Source organism: Pongo pygmaeus, chromosome 15 (assembly GCF_028885625.2).
Source record: "Pongo pygmaeus isolate AG05252 chromosome 15, NHGRI_mPonPyg2-v2.0_pri, whole genome shotgun sequence".
NCBI classification, from domain to species: Eukaryota; Metazoa; Chordata; class Mammalia; order Primates; family Hominidae; genus Pongo; species Pongo pygmaeus.
In genome coordinates this window covers 36,126,097-36,146,306 of record NC_072388.2, presented here as the reverse complement: position 1 = coordinate 36,146,306, position 20,210 = coordinate 36,126,097, and the positions used below count along the sequence as shown (strand labels likewise).

General features: G+C 38.1%; 1 protein-coding gene across 3 annotated transcripts in view; it reads right to left on the bottom strand.

Annotated features, from left to right (window-relative positions):
- The window catches only part of TTC6 (tetratricopeptide repeat domain 6), a 242,888-nt gene that overhangs the window by 37,075 nt on the left and 185,603 nt on the right, over positions 1–20,210 (bottom strand). For all 3 annotated transcript variants that reach the window (XM_063651570.1, XM_054449042.2, XM_054449043.2), the window contains 7 exons: positions 11,149–11,318; positions 7,967–8,087; positions 6,388–6,538; positions 3,446–3,528; positions 2,428–2,504; positions 1,852–2,012; positions 69–203 (listed from right to left, as the gene is read on the bottom strand). In XM_063651570.1, coding sequence (XP_063507640.1) covers positions 69–203; positions 1,852–2,012; positions 2,428–2,504; positions 3,446–3,528; positions 6,388–6,538; positions 7,967–8,087; positions 11,149–11,318 — 898 coding nt within the window. The remainder of the gene's footprint in view (positions 1–68; positions 204–1,851; positions 2,013–2,427; positions 2,505–3,445; positions 3,529–6,387; positions 6,539–7,966; positions 8,088–11,148; positions 11,319–20,210) is intronic.

The window sequence follows — 20,210 nt, the reverse complement described above, 5'->3', positions numbered from 1 at the left end:
CAGAATTGCATACAAGCAACCAGTCTCTAAAATCACAAATAATCTACACTCCTAAATACACGAAATACCATTTGTAAATTGCCTTCCTCCATGTAACAAAGACCCAAGTTATACAGACAGTCTGCTGAAATTGCTGTGGCATTTGGTCCTTTATCGAAATGAGAAATGGCATCCAAAACCTTCTTAAGCATTTTCACAGCTTCCTATAATGATAAAAAAGCAGGGAGGGGGCAATAAATGCTTCTTTCCACTATTGATTTAACATTACAGCCTTATATGTTAAACGGAGCACAGAGCACACACCTCTACTCTTACTTTATCTGAGGACAAACAGACCTGGTGAAGTTACAGGTCTTGTCAGTACACTACAAGAAGAGAACCCAGTTCAGAAGCCTTACCCTCATGAGTCCCACCCAGGTGCCTATCCTACAAGCCAGTACTTAGGCAGGCTTATGGACATGGATTTTTGGAACTAAAATTTCTAAATTCTGAAGGCTATACTCAAGCTTAAGTCAGGCTTAAATTTATGAACAAATTTATTGACAATTTCCTAATAATTTCTCTGAATAGAATACTGGGAAGCTACTAGGTAGTAAAAGATCTCCACTGATAATATCTGACATAATTTTAATCAATTTCTATCATGTTCTGCTGTCCTCCTAATAGGGTTTTATTGGCACCAAAAAAATAAACTACCTCCAAAACTCACTCATTTATTTATTCAAAGGAGTCAAAAGTCTCATTAATGTAAAAGTTTGAAACTCTCATTAATGAAAAAGTTCAAAATAGTCAAGAGTTTCATTAATGAAAAAGTCTCATTGAATGAAAAAGTCAAAAGTCTCATTAATGAAAAAGATAGAAAGGCCATTTAATACTTAACTACTCATTGTATATCTGTATATAGAAAGACAAATACTTGTTACTGGTTATACTATCTTCTTAATTGTATTAAATTGCTAAAGAAACAATAAGGTTTCACTTGGATACCCTAAGTGTCCTTTATGGCTTCTACTGAGCATTAGCGCTATATGTTTGCAAGCCACCCAACATCCCTCCTTCTGTCCTCACTCTCAGCACACGACCTTGCCTAGAAAAAGTGTATTACTGTCTCAAGTTCCCCCCTTTCTACTTTTCAATGAATCTATATCTTCATTCACTTTCACCTTTTTCTCTCCTGTCTTTGAAGACACCATAGAGACAAAAGACATGGCACAAACTGTAAGAAGATACTCAGCATACAATCAAGGATTAGTATACAGCATTTACATCTTAAATGCCTAAAATCAGTAAGAACAAGGGAAATGAAAAACGTGTATAGCAAATTGATAGAACAGGAAATATGAGTGGCTGATAAACATAAAAAGATTCTCAACCTGATGCTCAAACTGAGAAGTGTGAATTAAGACCATGAGACATCAATTTTTATCCACCAAATTGGCAAAAATAAAGCCTAACAATATCAATTATTGTAAAAGATGCAGATCAACAGGAACAGGAATACACCTACACTTCAGGTAGGAGAATAAATTGGTACCACCCTATGAAACAACACGTCATTTCCCTGAAAGTTAAACATTCACATTCTCTACATACCACCAATTGCACTCCTTGAAATATATCCTGGACAACTACTCCACATGCTGACTGAATACATGAAAAAGAATATTTAGGGCAGCCCTATTCTTAAGAGGGGGCAAAAAAAAAGAGTGAAAATAACCCAAATGTTAATTCACAGAAAAATAAATAAATAGTATGACTTAATTTTGTGAAAAATATGTAAAGTGGTATACTAAGCACAATATATACGCTTCATTAATAGGTTTAGTAAACATTACTCAGAGGACTTTTCACCTTGGTTCTCTTGGCCTTCATTTGAACTTTTGCTAATACAGCACACACGGTCATCTCAGCTCTATTCCAGCTGATTCCGTCCAAGACCTCAATGGCCTTGTCATGGTTTTCACAAAATGAATAAATGAGGGCTTGCTGCATAGGACTCAACTCGATGAGACCTAAAAGGGAAGGAAAGTTTATCAATATTTTTGCCAAGTATCAAGGATTTTGAATATAATTATTCTAAGGGAGTAATTCAATAATTTGTCTTTATAATATGAATTAACAAATCAATAAATTATAAAATTAACAAATTATACTAAGATCTATTTACTACCAGTAACCAACAAGACATTCAAATTACAAACAAAAAATAGAAAAATTGTAAGCTTAATATTTTCCATAAAAATCTCTCTCACAAAATTCACTGCTATGAATCATTTTACTAATTGGCAATGTACATATAAAACTAAAGTTTGAAAATCTAATTTGACTTTCAATTGGATCCTTCATGCTATTTATACATAACTATTGCAAAATAGCATAAAAATTTTAAAGAGGTATTTCTTAAAAGTTATAATTAATTATACTTACCTTTGTCCATTTCTGCTATTTGATAAATAGTAAACTTTGCAAGATCATAACATTTCATCATAAGAAGATATTGTCCTCTGGAAGAAATAATCGATTTTGACTCTAAGCAGCTAAAAATAAACTTTCTAAAATAAAGTTTCTTACAATCAGTTACTTACAATTTTACAATATATTCATTCTTATTTACTTATGTATGCATAAAAAAGTGAAAATTATAGACATTTTATATAATCTAAATATATCAATTAGCATAGTGATGTGATGAGAAAACTTAGGAAATGTAACACTGAAAGAAAAGTACACAAATCTCTTTTTCCAATTATCTGTATTTAAAATGTTATACTTTTTGCTGAGAAATTATTAAAAGATAAAGTTCAAGGCATATAAAAGGAAGGAGGTATCTACATAAATTGCTAAAATGTGGTTCAGGGACAAAGCAAGCCCTTATCAGTAAAGCATTGTCACATTCTATTTCCCAGGTCTATAAATCCTCAAAAGATTATATTTTTGATAGTGATAACTCATAACTTGCAAAGGATATCTTTATAGAAAGTTCTACTACATTTGAAATACTGCATGGAAGTAGGCAGTACCTGTAGAAATGGTATACAATTCAATATGTCACTTCTTTTCACTGAATTAGCAGAGGTTTATATTTAGTACACATGCTTATGTTTGACTGTGGACATAATCAAAACAACTGTTCAAAATATGTTACCTTACTCTTATGAGATATGTGATAACTATATGACTAGTCGCTTAAAAAGGTCTCAAAGAACATAAACACTAAACAGGTATATTTTGATGCAAGGGTAGAGCAAAGGGAAAAATCTGGTTATCTTACATAATAAACTATCTTAAAGTTTAACAAACTGGCTTGCTGGTGGGGAAATGGCAATTGCTGGGAGATTAAATGTAAAATGGGGAGGCTGAAAGGTTCAAGAGGGAACTGAAGATCCCCATTCAATTTCTCTGATGCTAAGTTATCCCAAGAAGAATTCAGTTTCTATGCTCATACCTTCTTATGTATAATTGGATCCCATCTGGCTGAAGGTGGATAGCACGAGACAATTCATTTACTGCCTTTTTCAATTTATGCAACTGTTGAATGAGAAACAGAAACTTAGCTCCTAATAACATCGATTGCTTCTTTTCTGATATTTATCCTCTCCCACCCTTTCTACAGAAATTTTGCAGGGACATCTCCTAACATACATGTTTTTCTTAAGAATCAACAAAGCAAATGGGATACAGAGAAGTAAAAAGAAAAATTTATGATATATTCTTTGTTTTTAAAAATCATCTATCTTTAATTTTAAATAATAATTATACATATCTACATATACAATTTCACATAAATGTGATTATATAACACATTCTGGATTGTGTACGTGTTTGTGTTCTCTTTTATCATTTAGATTTCAGTTTTTCTCCCTCAACCCTTAACAACTTTTTCAGCAAACCTGATCCATCTTAATCAAGTAGCATGCAGGGCGGTCTCAGGCCTCTAATTCAAGCGCTTTGGGAGGCTGAGATAGGAGAATCGCTTGATGAGGCCAGGTCAAGACCAGCCTGGTCAACATAATGAGACCCCATCTAGACAAAAACAGTAATAGGAATAAAGACTAAGAAATAAAGTAGCATGCAAAGGAGGGTAATATAAAAACTAAAACTCTATCCCACTTAAAAATAAGGGAGGAAAAACAGGCCTGCACAAAAATTAAGTAAATGAATGAATGAATATAACAAAATAAAAAAAGATGAAAAACTAATCTGCTTACCATCAATAAGTAATGAAAAGTAAACATTAATTATTCCCTTAATACTGGTCACAGAAACTGAATTTGTACAAATTTGGGGACAAAATCAACTATCATTGAAAATATTACCAAAAGAGCACTCTACAGACCAGAGCAAAATTAACCTGTGACAACCAACCAATCCTTTCATTGTTACGCCACAATGATGCAAAGAAGCAAATGTACAAAACTAATTTGTGGATGGAAGCAGGCAGTACCTGTAGAGATGGTATAAATGTTTGGAGGAAATGGTGGATGGACTCAAAAGAGGAAACAAAAAAGGAGGAAGTTTGAGATTTGTTTAAACAAATTGGAAAATTTCTGTGGAACTTCATGCCTGATGCTTCCTAAGCTAACCCTATTCAGGATGGTGTAATTAATAAATCATATAGTCATATGTTCACATTGCTACGCCTGTTCTACCAACCATACATGTCTATGCATTGAGGAAATCCTGACTTAAGACAAATGGAGGCTCATTCGCAGATCTCACAAGCTTCCCTGACATTAGACCACTACCAGGTAGCCTTAGATTAGATTTACCCTGGAGGCTGAACACACATAATGGGAGTATATATTCTTGTACATACATACACAAGGGTTTATTTACAATTGTTTTATTTACATGGAATCGTATTGTACACACTTCACACTCTTTTGTGAGCCCTACATTTCTTACTTAAAAATATCTCATGGAAAACCTTTCAAGTCAGCTAGCATAGTTCTACTCATTCTTGTCACCATCTCTGTTACATTCTATGATGTGAATGCACCACAAATTATTCAATCATTACTGCATAGAGATTTTTGTCTCTCAGAACAGCCTTTGACTATATCCTTACACCTTGCTATCATGCTAGTGTTTTCATTTCTCTATGTGCTCAGGGGAAACTCCAACTTCCGCAGATGGTCTTAGCTTCATCAGGATTAGGTTCATCAGCTTCATCCAGGGTTAGGTTAAGCAAAAGAACCACACACTATGAGAATGTCCACCCTTTCCCCGACAGAGTCAAGAACTAACATGACCTAGTGGCAACACTGAACCTGCCCTGGGTCCCTACCTCCACTGTCAGCAGAGTAAGGACTTTGAATGGGACTGTAGTCACACTGGGTCCTGACATGTAGACAATGGAGGGCAGAGCCTCCAGGCAATCCTCCGTGGACATACAGTGTGAGCAAGGAATAAACCTTTGTTTTAATACAGTAATTTTGAAGGTTTGGTTTTTGGGTTTTTTTTTTACCTCAGCATAGCCTAGCTTATCCTGGCTGAAACCAGCATAGACAGGAGACAAAGGTAGAAAAGCAATTAGGAGCTAGCTCCTGTGGGGTCTTGTAGACCTTTGGCTTTTGTAGAATTAAGCTTTTATTCTAAACACAAGGGACGCTATTGAAGGGCTTGAGCAAAGAAGTGAAATAATCTGACATGTTTTGGCAAGATCACTGTGGCTGCTATTTGAAAATCCATCTGGTGAGAAACTAGTATTTGGACGGGGCAGTTAGAGGTGAAGTGGTGGAAATGGGTGTCTACTTTGAAGGATAGAGACAAGAGTTAACAGCGTTATCTCTGAAAATCAGATCCGGCTGGAATTGGAGAGGATTTTTCGTATTTATTGTGCTGTTTTAATTTGTCACAGCAGGGGCATATAACATTTATTTTTAATATAAACAACTTATAAAACTTAAACAAAATTAAAGGTAAGCATGAATAGTCAGTATCCCATTCTATGGCTGGATCCCATTGTATGAACCTACTTACTCACCTGTACACACACACACACACACACACACACACATACACAAAACATTGGACCATAGACTCAAATTGTTAATAGCAGCTATCCCTAGAGAATAAAATTACAGATAATAGTTTTTAGTTTATTCTTATCGCATGCATATATTACCTGCAATAAGTATATAATGCTTTTGTAATTAAGAAAAAAAGGTATTATTTTCAAAAGTGAAAGACATAAAAATGCACACCTTGAAAGTAGAGTCTTTATAAATGAGTAATTAGAGTCAACTATCAGCTTAACACATTGTTTATAAATGCATTAGCCCCTACAATTAGCTAAAATATGTATATATATTAAAATTATGTTGAACAAATATTCAGAAAATTAAAGTTTTTTTAAAAAAATCAAGGTTCTCAAGCCTTAAATACCTTAAAATACGTTTCTGCCCGACAAAGATAGCTTTGAATACATAAAGGATCAATTCTAATAGCCTCAGAAAATTGCCAAATGGCTTCCGTGTAGTTATCCAGGTGTAGCAGATGTATGAGGCCAATATTTACATAAGCCAAAGTAATAGTTCTAAAAAAAAAACGAGAAAGTGAAATCTTGTTAAACATTTTTAATTATTCCAAATGTTCTCCAATTAGGAATAAACTGAATGAAACAGATGCATCAGTATTCATCAGAGTATTTTTTAATGTTTTACAAAGGAAAGTAAATTAGTTAGCTGCTCTCTATGAAAAACTATAAACACCTTTATGAAACCCTTAGTAGGGAATTAACATTTTTAGGGTCTGAGCTAGGAACAGAATTCCTGAAGTCTCCTAGACTTTTAGCAAAACTTTACTCTTCTTTGATTTACCTTTCCGTTGTCTTGAGTCACAAGCTTAGTTTTTCTCAGCTAAAAAGTCTTTACCTCAGGTTATGTTCTATTGGCCACAAGTGACAGTGAGAAACAGTCATATTCAAGGATTTGGTGGCTTGGGGTTAAAATCCTCTCCACATACATATTAACACAGCTTTTCTGTATCAAATAAATGTTATTTATCTCTCTTAGAATCAAATGATTTTCAGTAGAGAAATAACCTTAGAAATTATCATGTTTGATGCCTCTATTTCAAAATGAGAAAACCACCCATCCAATAATCCAACCTCACAGAATCCCTGACCCCTTTCCTAGACACCAAAGTTCCTACTTCCTGTTTTCTGTCTCTTTGAAACTGACACTCTTTTATTTTTCTTTCTGGCTCAAAAATGTCCAAAGGAAAACCACTGTGGTCATTATGGAGCCATGCTCCATGAATTTCCTGTGTCAAGTTCAAAGTTTACCTTGGATAGATTAAGTAAACAGTCTGCTGGTTGGCAAGGAATTGGCATGATTAGTTACTCTTTCTGACACCTTCCCTTTTCATAAATGCTTCATTGGAAAAAAAAGGGGAATTTTTAATTAAATTCTGTGATTTACAGTTTGACTTTCTGACTAGTACATTTAACTTTCAGTCTGTATTTCTTCCTGAACATATGGTCTACATGGTATTAGCGTTTTTATTTTGCTTTACTAAACAAAATGAAGCCAGAATTTCTAAATAGAAGGTTGCCTTCCATTGAGTTGTATGCTGTCCATAACAATCATATACCAAGCAGAATATTTTTTCATTATTTTAAAACTTAATGACAGTTTTCCACGAAGTTAATTTCAAAAAGCTCTAGCCTTGGCATCTCCAAAATCCTCAATAGTATTGATTCCTTATCCATAGATTTAACTCCTGTCAAACCCATTTAACTGCTAAAATTTGCAAAAACACCCGAGGCAAACAGATGTTGAGAACAGGTTTTATTTTTGAAGTAATCTTGTTTTTAGAAGTAGTATTCTAATTCTAGGATGACTTTACAAGTGTCTCTTTTTTTTAGGTTATCAATGATGAGAGGAAAGAAACTTTTTCTCCCATTTCAGGTTTTCAATTTTTTACAAAAGTGAAATCAATAAATATGAAAAGGAAAACATACCTTTCTAGAGAAATGACAGTTTCAAAGTCACAAATTGCCAGCAGCCAAAGTTTTAGATGTGCGTAGACTATTCCCCGATGTAGAAAACAACCAAGATTCTCATAGCCATCATTTATGAGTGCTTAAAAATTTTAAAAAAAATGTATTTCATTCAGGTTCTAAAATAACCATATATAAATTATATTTTAGTCTGTAACCTTCCTATTGCTTATTCTCATTTTTTAACATTACATAAAATAGAAACATATCTATGATGAGTGTACTTGTTTGGTAAGTTAAATAATAGTATTGTATATTAAAATGTATTTATTAGTAACAATGTGGCAATTGTGGTTCACAAACTCATTAGAGCTGAACTAAATCCTGATTGGAATCTAGCATAGTCCACTCACCGTATAGGTGAGGAGATTAAAGTCCAAAGGGGGTAAGTACATTGACCATGGTCATGATATGCCAGTCAATGGCAAAGACTGGCCTAGAATCCAACTCCAGTCAGAAGGGTGCCATCAGCCTTGATGGCCTGATTTTATCAGGAAGCCATCATTACTGGCCAAGGAACAGGCTTGGGTACTAGTCCTGAAGGCAGAAAGCAGAGGTCAGGCTTACACACAAACCGGGATGGACAAGCAAAGAGGCTACAGCAAGGCAAGCAGAGCTTGGAGGTAAGGCGGATGGCTTGACTATGCACATCCCAAATGACAGCTATCCAGGATGCACATCCCTAATAATGGAAGGGAGAAAAATAACCTCCTCTTAGAATCCACGTGTGTGACTCTCATCAGTAACCAGTCTAGAGGTCATCTCATGTCTCTCGCCTACTGATTGCCCCTTCACTTTCAAAACATGTTAGTGAATTAGATGGGGTTTCCACAAGTTTTGACAGATATCTTTAAAGCTTCTCATGCCATTCTGCCTTAAGGTGGAAAGTTTTGCCAAAATATGCATAATGTTTACTGTCTAGGACAAAAATATTCACAGTACTGGATTTAGGGAACTATAGCCAGTGTCAGCAATGATCATACACATTAAATAAATACAGTCATGCACCACTTAATGGTAGGGATATGTTCTGAGAAATGCATTATTAGGGGATTTCTTTATTGTGCAAACATCATAGAGTGTACTTTCACAAACCCAGATGGTATATGTTATATTTCTATATATACACATATATAGAGAATATAGAATATACATAGAGAGAGAATATATATATAGAATATATATATATAAAAAATAGAGAAAACCAAATGTCCCAACACCATTAATGAATATCAATTGTTTCCCCTACTTGATCCACAATGCCAGTGTCAAGTGCCATATATCAGGTTTAACCATAGTATATACAGTCCGTTTTTGACTGAAACATCATTATGTGGCGCATGACTGTTATCACTTGAAGAAAATCTAACTGCCCAGTTCACAGTATGATTGGCTAGCAATTAAAAAATCAGCTGCAGTTTGGGTGGCTGCTCTTAACAAACAATAAAAAAAAAACTCTTCTTAAGGAAAAAGGAAAAAAAATATTATTTAACCTCTCTGTGCTATGGCTTTCCCATCAGTAAAATGCGAATGAAAATAGTACCGAGCTCCTAGCATTACTCTGAATATTGAGATACTTCTTATTTGGCACTTTAAACAGCACTTTGCAAGTAGCAAAATGCCCAATAAATGTTAGATATCATTATTATTATTATTAGCTTAGCAAAATATCTTGAGAGTCCTTTTTTGTTGCGGGTGATAAAACCCCTTGGGCTGTCTGGTAGGAAAGGATTGAGGCTGAAATCAAGTTTGTCTGCTCTGGATAATTAAATAATAGGAATTGTGTTCAATTATTGTGATAGCCTAGAAGTGGGGAGAGGAGGGCATGAGAAGCCCAAAACTTATGTATAAGAGGGAAATATGAGAAAGACGCCTTTAGAGGAAGATCAGAGAGAAAGGGATGTGGCCAGTGGCAGATGGATAGGGCTGATAGAGCCAGATAAAATTCTAGAAATGGGGTGGTTTGATCTTCAAATTTAAGTTATCTGTGCTAAATGTATCCTCTGAACCCTAAAGCAGTCAGTAACAGATTAGTAGACATAACAGGTTTGTGTTGATGTTACACTGGGGAATGAAGGACAGACCTGAGAAAAAGCAAAGCCGAGAGAACAGTAGCCACAGAAGTGAGGGTGGGCAAAGACGGGAAATCCAGCCAAAAGCTGAAATTGGACTCAAAGATGACGGAAGAATTAGACAGAAATCCTCAGTCCCCTTTCCCAAGAATCACTGGAAATAGAGGGGAGGACACTAGACTCCTCTCAACACACAGAATGAAATTTGAGTTATTTTTTTTAATATTAATTAGAAGGGTGACCTCAGAAGGCAAATGGACTGAAGACGATCAAGTAACTATCACCTTAGCTCTTCTTCCCTGTGGAAATCTAGTTGTCTCTTCATCTCTAGACACTGTCTAATCTAGGATGATGGGATTCTAGAACTTTGCACCCAGGTGAACACAGGTATATCTGGAGTGTTAGACTCAGGCTGCATTTCATCAGTCAGGATGGACTCATTCGTTCTGTTGGAGGCTGTTTACTGAGCACTGACTCTATGCTCACAATTGTGCTGGGCACATGCATAAACCAGGAGTGTGCTGATTGAGAGTAACACAGAAATGGTGATTTTTAGCTGTTGGTGTCCTTAGCTACTAAGGATTCTCAAAACCCATTTTTAGTTTAGGGGTTAAAAACTCTGAATTTGACAAATCCCTTGGGCTGAGCCTATGGAGCAGGACACAGCCCACCAGGACAATTTACTGCCATTTTAGCAAGCTGACTAGGAAACAGGACTGGGTTTCCAGAAAAATCTTCAGAACCCAGTATATTATAGAAAGATTTCTTTGCTGTCACATTCTCCCCTTGCCACAGTTAACACACACACACACACACACACACACACACACACACAAAGGGCATATTAGAAACACTTATAGCTAAACCATTATAGCTATATATTCATATATTGTATACCTATATAAGAATATTAAAATGTGTAAGCTCATGTAATATATACTTATAATGTATATTAGTATATAGTAGTATACATATTACATTAGTGACCCCACATTACCATTCACCACTATGAAACTGAGCTGTTGAATCCCAGATCAGATTGCTATACACATGTAATTGAAGGCAAAGTACCTGAAACACTATAATCCTGTAGCGCTCTAAAAGGGTTACTCTTTCTGAATAAGCAACCTCGATAATACAACGCTAACCAGTTATTAGGATCTAAGTGAATTGCAGCAGAAAAATCTTGGGTTGCTTCTTTATAAAATTTCCGTTTAACATAGGCAATCCCTCGGTATGTCCTAGGAAAAAAAAGTCTGTTGTAACAAGTACTGTAAAGTATATATTTTCTCTTTTTGGTAAATCTGTACAACTAATTTTATATTTGAATAACAATTTGTAAATGTTTCTCCTTGCTTCACAAGAGAGTTTAGTCATGATGTTAACAGCAAAAATGATACAAACTTTTTATAAATTGAAGTATACTTTATTGTATACATAACTATATGCTTATTGGGTACATTCTACATATTAATTATATGCTTACTAATTTTATTTCTTACATTTATCAAGGAGGTATGTCAATAAAATAAGTATGACATTTATTCTTTATTGATTCCCCAAAATGTATTAAGCACTAATTTATACAAAATTGCTCCCTAGAAAAACAAAATAATCCATTTTGCAGAACATGGGCCCTAGTGAGTAGAAGTTGTAGGAGGTTTTTCTCTGGCGCTTGAAGATACATCCAAATACATGAGAGTCTGCTCTTTCACAGATGAAAGCTATTGCATTAGCTGTGTAAACTGGATTCCTTTATCATTAACTTCTGACTCCAATTTTGAAATTATCACTGACTTAGATCAATGCCGAAAAACTCATCTTCAATTAGTTTATAACGTGAAACATATCCATTTTTAGAAATAAAATAAAGATGACGAGGAAAAACAGAAGAAAGAAGCTACTAGGTTGCGTACTTAGAAGAAATAAAAATAGTGGGAGGTTCCAAGATGGCCAAATAGGAACAGCTCCAGTCTACAGCTCCCAGCATGAGCGATGCAGAAGATGGGTGATTTCTGCATTTCCAACTGAGGTAATGGGTTCATCTCACTGGGGCTTGTCGGACAGTTGGTGCAGGACAGTGGGTGCAGCCCATGGACGGTGAGCCAAAGCAGGGCCAGGCATGGCCTCACCCAAGAAGTGCAAGGGGTCCAGGAATTCCCTTTCTTAGCCAAGGGAAGCCATGACAGATGGCACCTGGAAAATTGAGTCACTCCAACCCTAATACTGCGCTTTTCCAACAGTCTTAGCAAATGGCACACCAGGAGATTATATCCTGCACCTGGCTAGGAGGGTCCCACGCCCATGGAGCCTTGCTCACTGCTAGCACAGCAGTCTGAGATCAAACTGCAAGGTGGCAACGAGGCTGGGGGAGGGGCGCCCGCCATTGCTGACACTTAAGTAGGTAAACAAAGCGGCTGGGAAACTCGAACTGGGTGGAGCCCACCACAGCTCAAGGAGGCCTGCCTGCCTCTGTAGACTCCACCTCTGTGGGCAGGGCATAGCTGAACAAAAGGCAGCAGAAACTTCTGCAGACTTAAACGTCCCTGTCTGACAGCTTTGAAGAGAGTAGTGGTTCTCCCAGCATGGAGTTTGAGATCTGAGAATGGACCGACTGCCTCCTCAAGTGAGTCCCTGACCCCCAAGTAGCCTAACTGGGAGGCACCTCCCAGTAGGGGCCAACTGACACCTCATACAGCTGGGTGCCCCTCTGAGACAAAGCTTCCAGAGGAACGATCAGGCAGCAACATTTGCCGTTCTGCAATATTTGTAGTTCTGCAGCCTCCGCTGGTGATACCCAGGCAAACAGCATCTGGAGTGGACCTCCAGCAAACTCCAACAGACCTGCAGCTGAGGGTCCTGACTGTTAGAAGGAAAACTAACAAACAGAAAGGACATCCACACCAAAACCTCATCTGTAGGTCACCATCACCAAAGACCAAAGATAGATAAAACCAAAAAGATGGGGAGAAACCAGAGCAGAAAAGCTGAAAATTCTAAAAATTAGAGCACCTCTTCTCCTCCAAAGGGACGCAGCTCCTCGCCAGCAACAGAACAAAGCTGGATGAGGAATGATTTCGACGAGTTGAGAGAAAAAGGCTTCAGACGATCGGTAATAACAAACTTCTCCGAGCTAAAGGAGGATATTCGAACCCATCGCAAAGCAGCTAAAAACCTTGAGAAAAGTTTAGACGAATGGCTAACTAGAATAAACAGCATAGAGAAGACCTTAAATGACCTGATGGAGCTCAAAACAATGGCACAAGAGCTACGTGATGCATGTACAAGCTTCAGTAGCCAATTCGATCAACTGGAAGAAAGGGTATCAGTGATTGAAGATCAAATGAATGAAATAAAGTGAGAAGTTTAGAGAAAAAAAGAATAAAAAGAAATTAACAAAGCCTCCAAGAAATATGGGACTATGTGAAAAGACCAAATCTATGTCTGATTGGTGTACCTGAAAGTGATGGGGAGAATGAAAGCAAGTTGGAAAACACTCTTCAGGATATTATCCAGGAGAACTTCCCCAACCTAGCAAGGCAGGCTACCATCAAATTCAGGAAACACAGAGAATGCCACAAAGATAATCCTTGAGAAGAGCAACTCCAAGACACATAATTGTCAGATTCACCAAAGTTGAAATAAAGGAAAAAATCTTAAGTGCAGCCAAAGAGAAAGTTCAGGTTACCCACAAAGGGAAGCCCATCAGACTAACAGCAGATCTCTCGGCAGAAACCCCACAAGCCAGAAGACAGTGGGGGCCAATATTCAACATTCTTAAAGAAAAGAATTTTCAACCCAGAATTTCATATCCAGCCAAACTAAGCTTCAAAGGTGAAGGAGAAATAAAATCCTTTAAAGACAAGCAAATGCTGAGAGATTTTGCCACCACCAGGCCTGCCTTACAAGAGCTCCTGAAGGAAGCACCAAACATGGATATGAACAACCGGTACCAGCCACTGCAAAAACATGACAAATTGTGAAGACCATTGATGCTAGGAAAAAACTGCATCAACTAACAAGCAAAATAACCAGCTAACATCATAATGACAGGATCAAATTCACATATAACAATATTAACCTTAAATGTAAATGGGCTAAATGCTCCAATTAAAAGTCAAAGACTGGCAAATTGGATAAAGAGTCAAGAGTCATCAACGTGCTGTATTCGGGAGACCCATCTCACGTGCAGAGACACACATAGGCTCAAAATAAAGGGATGGAGGAAGCTCTACCAAGCACATGTAAAACAAAAAAAGTGGGGGTTGTAATCCTGGTCTCTGATAAAACAGATCTTAAAACAGATCTTTAAACCAACAAAGATCAAAAGAGACAAGGAGGCCATTATATAATGGTAAAGGGATCAATTCAACAAGAAGAGCTAACTATCCTAAATATATATGCACCCAATACAGGAGCACCCAGATTCATAAAGCAAGTTCTTAGAGACCTACAAAGAGACTTAGACTCCCACACAATAATAATGGGAGACTTTAACACCCCACTGTCAACATTAGACAGATTCACAAGACAGAAAGTTAACAAGAATTGAACTCAGCTCTGCACCAAGTGGACATAATAGACATCTACAGAACTCTCCACCCCAAATCAACAGAATATACATTCTTCTCAGCACCACATTGCACTTATTCCAAAATTGACCACAGAGTTGGAAGTAAAGCATTCCTCAGCAAATGTAAAGAAACAGAAATTATAACAAACTGTCTCTCAGACCACAGTGCAATCAAACTAGAACTCAGGATTAAGAAACTCACTCAAAACTGCTCAACTACATGGAAGCTGAACAACCTGCTTCTGAATGACTACTGGGTACACAACAAAATGAAGGCAGAAATAAAGATGTTCTTTGAAACCAATGAGAACAAAGACACAACATCCCAGAATCTCTGGGACACATTTCAAGCAGTGTGCAGAGGGAAATTTATAGCACTAAATGCCCACAAGAGAAAGCAGGAAAGATCTAAAATTAGCACCCTAACATCACAATTAAAAGAACTAGAAAAGCAAGAGCAAACACATTCAAAAGCTAGCAGAAGGCAAGAAATAACTAAGATCAGAGCAGAACTGAAGGAGATAGAGACACAAAAAACCCTTCAAAAAATCAATGAATCCAGGAGCTGGTTTTCTGAAAACAATAACAAAATTGATAGACCACTAGCAAGTCTAATAAAGAAAAAAAGGAAGAAGAATGAAATAGACGCAATAAAAAATTATAAAGGAGATATCACCACCGATCCCACAGAGATACAAACTACCATCAGAGAATACTATAAACACCTCAATGCAAATAAACTAGAAAATCTAGAAGAAATGGATAAATTCCTGGACACATCCACCCTCCCAAGACTAAACCAGGGAGAAACTGAATCCCTGAATAGACCAATAACAGGCTCTGAAATTGAGGCAATAATTAAGAACCTACCAAACCAAAAAACTCTATGACCAGACGGATTCACAGTTGAATTCTACCAGAGGTACAAAAAGGAGCTGGTACCATTCCTTCTACAACTATTCCAATCAATAGAAAAAGAGGGAATCCTCCCTAACTCATTTTATGAGGCCAACATCATACCAAAGCCTGGCAGAGACACAACAAAAAAAGAGAATTTTAGACCAATATCCCTGATGAACATCAATGCAAAAATCCCCAATAAAATACTGGCAAACCGAATCCAGCAGCACATCGAAAAGCTTATCCACCATGTTCAAGTGGGCTTCATCCCTGGGATGCAAGGCTGATTCAACATATGCAAATCAATAAATGTAATCCAGCATATAAACAGAACCAAAGACAAAAAACACATGATTATCTCAATAGATGCAGAAAAGGCCTTTGACAAAATTCAACAGCCCTTCATGCTAAAAACGCCTAAATAAATTAGATATTGATGGGACGTATCTCAAAATAATAAGAGCTATTTACGACAAACCCACAGCCAATATCATACTGAATGGGCAAAAACTGGAAGCATTCCCTTTGAAAACTGGCACAAGACAGGGATGCCCTCTCTCACCACTCCTATTCAACATAGTGTTGGAAGTTCTGGCCAGGGCAATCAGGCAGGAGAAAGAAATAAAGGGCATTCAACTAGGAAAAGAGGAAGTCAAATTGTCCCTGTTTGCAGATGACATGATTGTATATTCAGAAAACCCCATTGTCTCAGCCCCAAATCTCCTTAAGCTGATAAGCAACTTCGGCAAAGTCTCAGGATACAAAATCAATGTGCAAAAATCACATGCATTCCTACACACCAATAACAGATAAACAGAGAGCCAAATCATGAGTGAACTCCCATTCACAATTGCTTCAAAGAGAATAAAATACCTAGGAATCCAACTTACAAGGGATGTGAAGGACCTCTTCAAGGAGAATTACAAACCACTGTTCAATGAAATAAAAGAAGACACAAACAAATGGAAGAACATTCCATGGTCATGGATAGGAAGAATCAATATCGTGAAAATGGTCATACTGCCCAAGGCAATTTATAGATTCAATGCCATCCCCATCAAGCTACCAATGACTTTCTTCAAAGAACTAGAAAAAACTACTTTAAAGTTCATATGGAACCAAAAAAGAGCCCGCATCGCCAAGACAATCCTAAGCCAAAAGAACAAAGCTGTAGGCATCACACTACCTGACTTCAAACAATAGTACTAGGCTACTATAACCAAAACAGCATGGTTCTGGTACCAAAACATATATGTAGACCAATGGAACAGAACAGAGGCCTCAGAAATAACACCGCACATCTACAACTATCTGATCTTTGACAAACCTGTCAAAAACAAGCAATGGGGAAAGGATTCCCTATTTAATAAATGGTGCTGGGAAAACTGGCTAGCCATATGTAGAAAGCTGAGACTGGATCCCTTCCTTACACCTTATACAAAAATTAACACAAGATGGATAAAAGACTTAAATGTCAGACCTAAAAGCATAAAAAGCCTAGAAGAAAACCTATGCATTACCATTCAGGACATAGGCATGGGCAAGGACTTCATGTCTAAAACACCAAAAGTAATGGCAACAAAAGCCAAAATTGACAACTGGGATCTAATTAAACTAAAAAGCTTCTGCACAGCAAAAGAAACTACCATCAGAGTGAACAGGCAACCTACAGAATGGAGAAAATTTTTGTAATCTACCCATCTGACAAACAGCTAATAACCAGAATCTACAAAGAATGTAAACAAATTTACAAGGAAAAATCAAACAACTCCATCAAAAAATGGGCAAAGGATACGAACAGACACTTTTCAAAAAAAGACATTTATGCAGCCAACAGATATATGAAAAAATGCTCATCATCACTGGTCATTAGAGAAATGCAAATCAAAATCACAATGAGATACCATCTTACTCCAGTTAGAATGGCAATCATTAAAAAGTCAGGAAACAACAGATGCTGGGGAGGTTGTGGAAAAATAGGAACACTTTTACACTGTTGGTGGGAGTGTAAATTAGTTCAACCATTGTGGAAGACAGTGTGGCGATTCCTCAAGGATCTAGAACTAGAAATACCATTTGATCCAGCAATCCCATTACTGGGCATATACACAAAGGATTATAAATCATTTTATGATAAAGACATATGCACACATATGTTTATGACGGCATTATTCAAAATAGCAAAGACTTGGAACTGACTCAAATGTCTATCAATGATAGAATGGATTAAGAAAATGTGGCACAGGGGGAGGAGCCAAGATGGCCGAATAGGAACAGCTCCGGTCTACAGCTCCCAGCGCGAGCGACGCAGAAGACGGGTGATTTCTGCATTTCCATCTGAGGTACCGTGTTCATCTCACTAGGGAGTGCCAGACAGTGGGCGCAGGTCAGTGGGTGAGCGCACCGTGCGCCAGCCGAAGCAGGGGCGAGGCATTGCCTCACTCGGGAAGCGCAAGGGGTCAGGGAGTTCCCCTTCCAGGGGTGACAGACGGCACCTGGAAAATCGGGCCACTCCCACCCGAATACTGTGCTTTTCCGACGGGCTTAGGAAACGGTGCCCCAGGAGAGTATAGCCCGCACCTGGCTCAGAGGGTCCTACGCCCACGGAGTCTCGCTGATTGCTAGCACAGCAGTCTGAGATCAAACAGCAAGTCGGCAGCGAGGCTGGGGGAGGGGCGCCCGCCATTGCCCAGGCTCGCTTAGGTAAACAAAGCAGCCTGGAAGCTTGAACTGGGTGGAACCCACCACAGCTCAAGGAGGCCTGCCTGCCTCTGTAGGCTCCACCTCTGGGGGCAGGACACAGACAAACAAAAAGACAGCAGTAACCTCTGCAGACTTAAATGTCCCTGTCTGACAGCTGTGAGGAGAGCAGTGGTTCTCCCAGCACGCAGCTGGAGATCTGAGAATGGGCTGACTGCCTCCTCAAGTGGGTCCCTGACCCCTGACCCCCGAGCAGCCTAACTGGGAGGCACCCCCCAGCAGGGGCAGACTGACACCTCACACGGCCGGACAGGTACTCCAACAGACCTGCAGCTGAGGGTTCTGTCTGTTAGAAGGAAAACTAACAGAAAGGACATCCACACCAAAAACCCATCTGTACATCACCATCATCAAAGACCAAAAGTAGATAAAACCACTAAGATGGGGAAAAAACAGAGCAGAAAAACTGGAAACTCTAAAAACCAGAGTACCTCTCCTCCTCCAAAGGAACGCAGTTCCTCACCAGCAATGGAACAAAGCTGGACGGAGAATGACTTTGACGAGCTGAGAGAAGAAGGCTTCAGACGATCAAATTACTCCGAGCTACGGGAGGATATTCAAACCAAAGGCAAAGAAGTTGAAAACTTTGAAAAAAATTTAGAAGAATGTATAACTAGAATAACCAATACAGAGAAGTGCTTAAAGGAGCTGATGGAGCTGAAAACCAAGGCTCGAGAACTACGTGAAGAATGCAGAAGCCTCAGGAGCCGATGCGATCAAATGGAAGAAAGGGTATCAGCCCTGGAAGATGAAATGAATGAAATGAAGCGAGAAGGGAAGTTTAGAGAAAAAAGAATAAAAAGAAACGAGCAAAGCCTCCAAGAAATGTGGGACTATGTGAAAAGACCAAATCTACGTCTGATTGGTGTACCTGAAAGTGACAGGGAGAATGGAACCAAGTTCGAAAACACTCTGCAGGATATTATCCAGGAGAACTTCCCCAATCTAGCAAGGCAGGCCAACATTCAGATTCAGGAAATACAGAGAACGCCACAAAGATACTCCTCGAGAAGAGCAACTCCAAGACACATAATTGTCAGATTCACCAAAGTTGAAATGAAGGAAAAAATGTTAAGGGCAGCCAGAGAGAAAGGTCGGGTTACCATCAAAGGGAAGCCCATCAGACTAACAGCGGATCTCTCGGCAGAAACCCTACAAGCCAGAAGAGAGTGGGGGCCAATATTCAACATTCTTAAAGAAAAGAATTTTCAACCCAGAATTTCATATCCTGCCAAACTAAGCTTCATAAGTGAAGGAGAAATAAAATACTTTACAGACAAGCAAATGCTGAGAGATTTTGTCACCACCAGGCCTGCCCTAAAAGAGCTCCTGAAGGAAGCGCTAAACATGGAAAGGCACAACTGGTACCAGCCACTGCAAAATCATACCGAAATGTAAAGAACATCGAGACTAGGAAGAGACTGCATCAACTAACGAGAAAAATATCCAGCTAACATCATAATGACAGGATCAAATTCACACATAACAATATTAACTTTAAATGTAAATGGACTAAATGCTCCAATTAAAAGACACAGACTGGCAAACTGGATAAAGACTCAAGACCCATCAGTGTGCTGTATTCAGGAAACCCATCTCACGTGCAGAGACACACATAGGCTCAAAATAAAAGGATGGAGGAAGATCTACCAAGCAAATGGAAAACAAAAAAAGGCAGGGGTTGCAATCCTAGTCTCTGATAAAACAGACTTTAAACCAACAAAGATCAAAAGAGACAAAGAAGGCCATTACATAATGGTAAAGGGATTAATTCAACAAGAAGAGCTAACTATCCTAAATATATATGCACCCAATACAGGAGCACCCAGATTCATAAAGCAAGTCCTGAGTGACCTACAAAGAGACTTAGACTCCCACACATTAATAATGGGAGACTTTA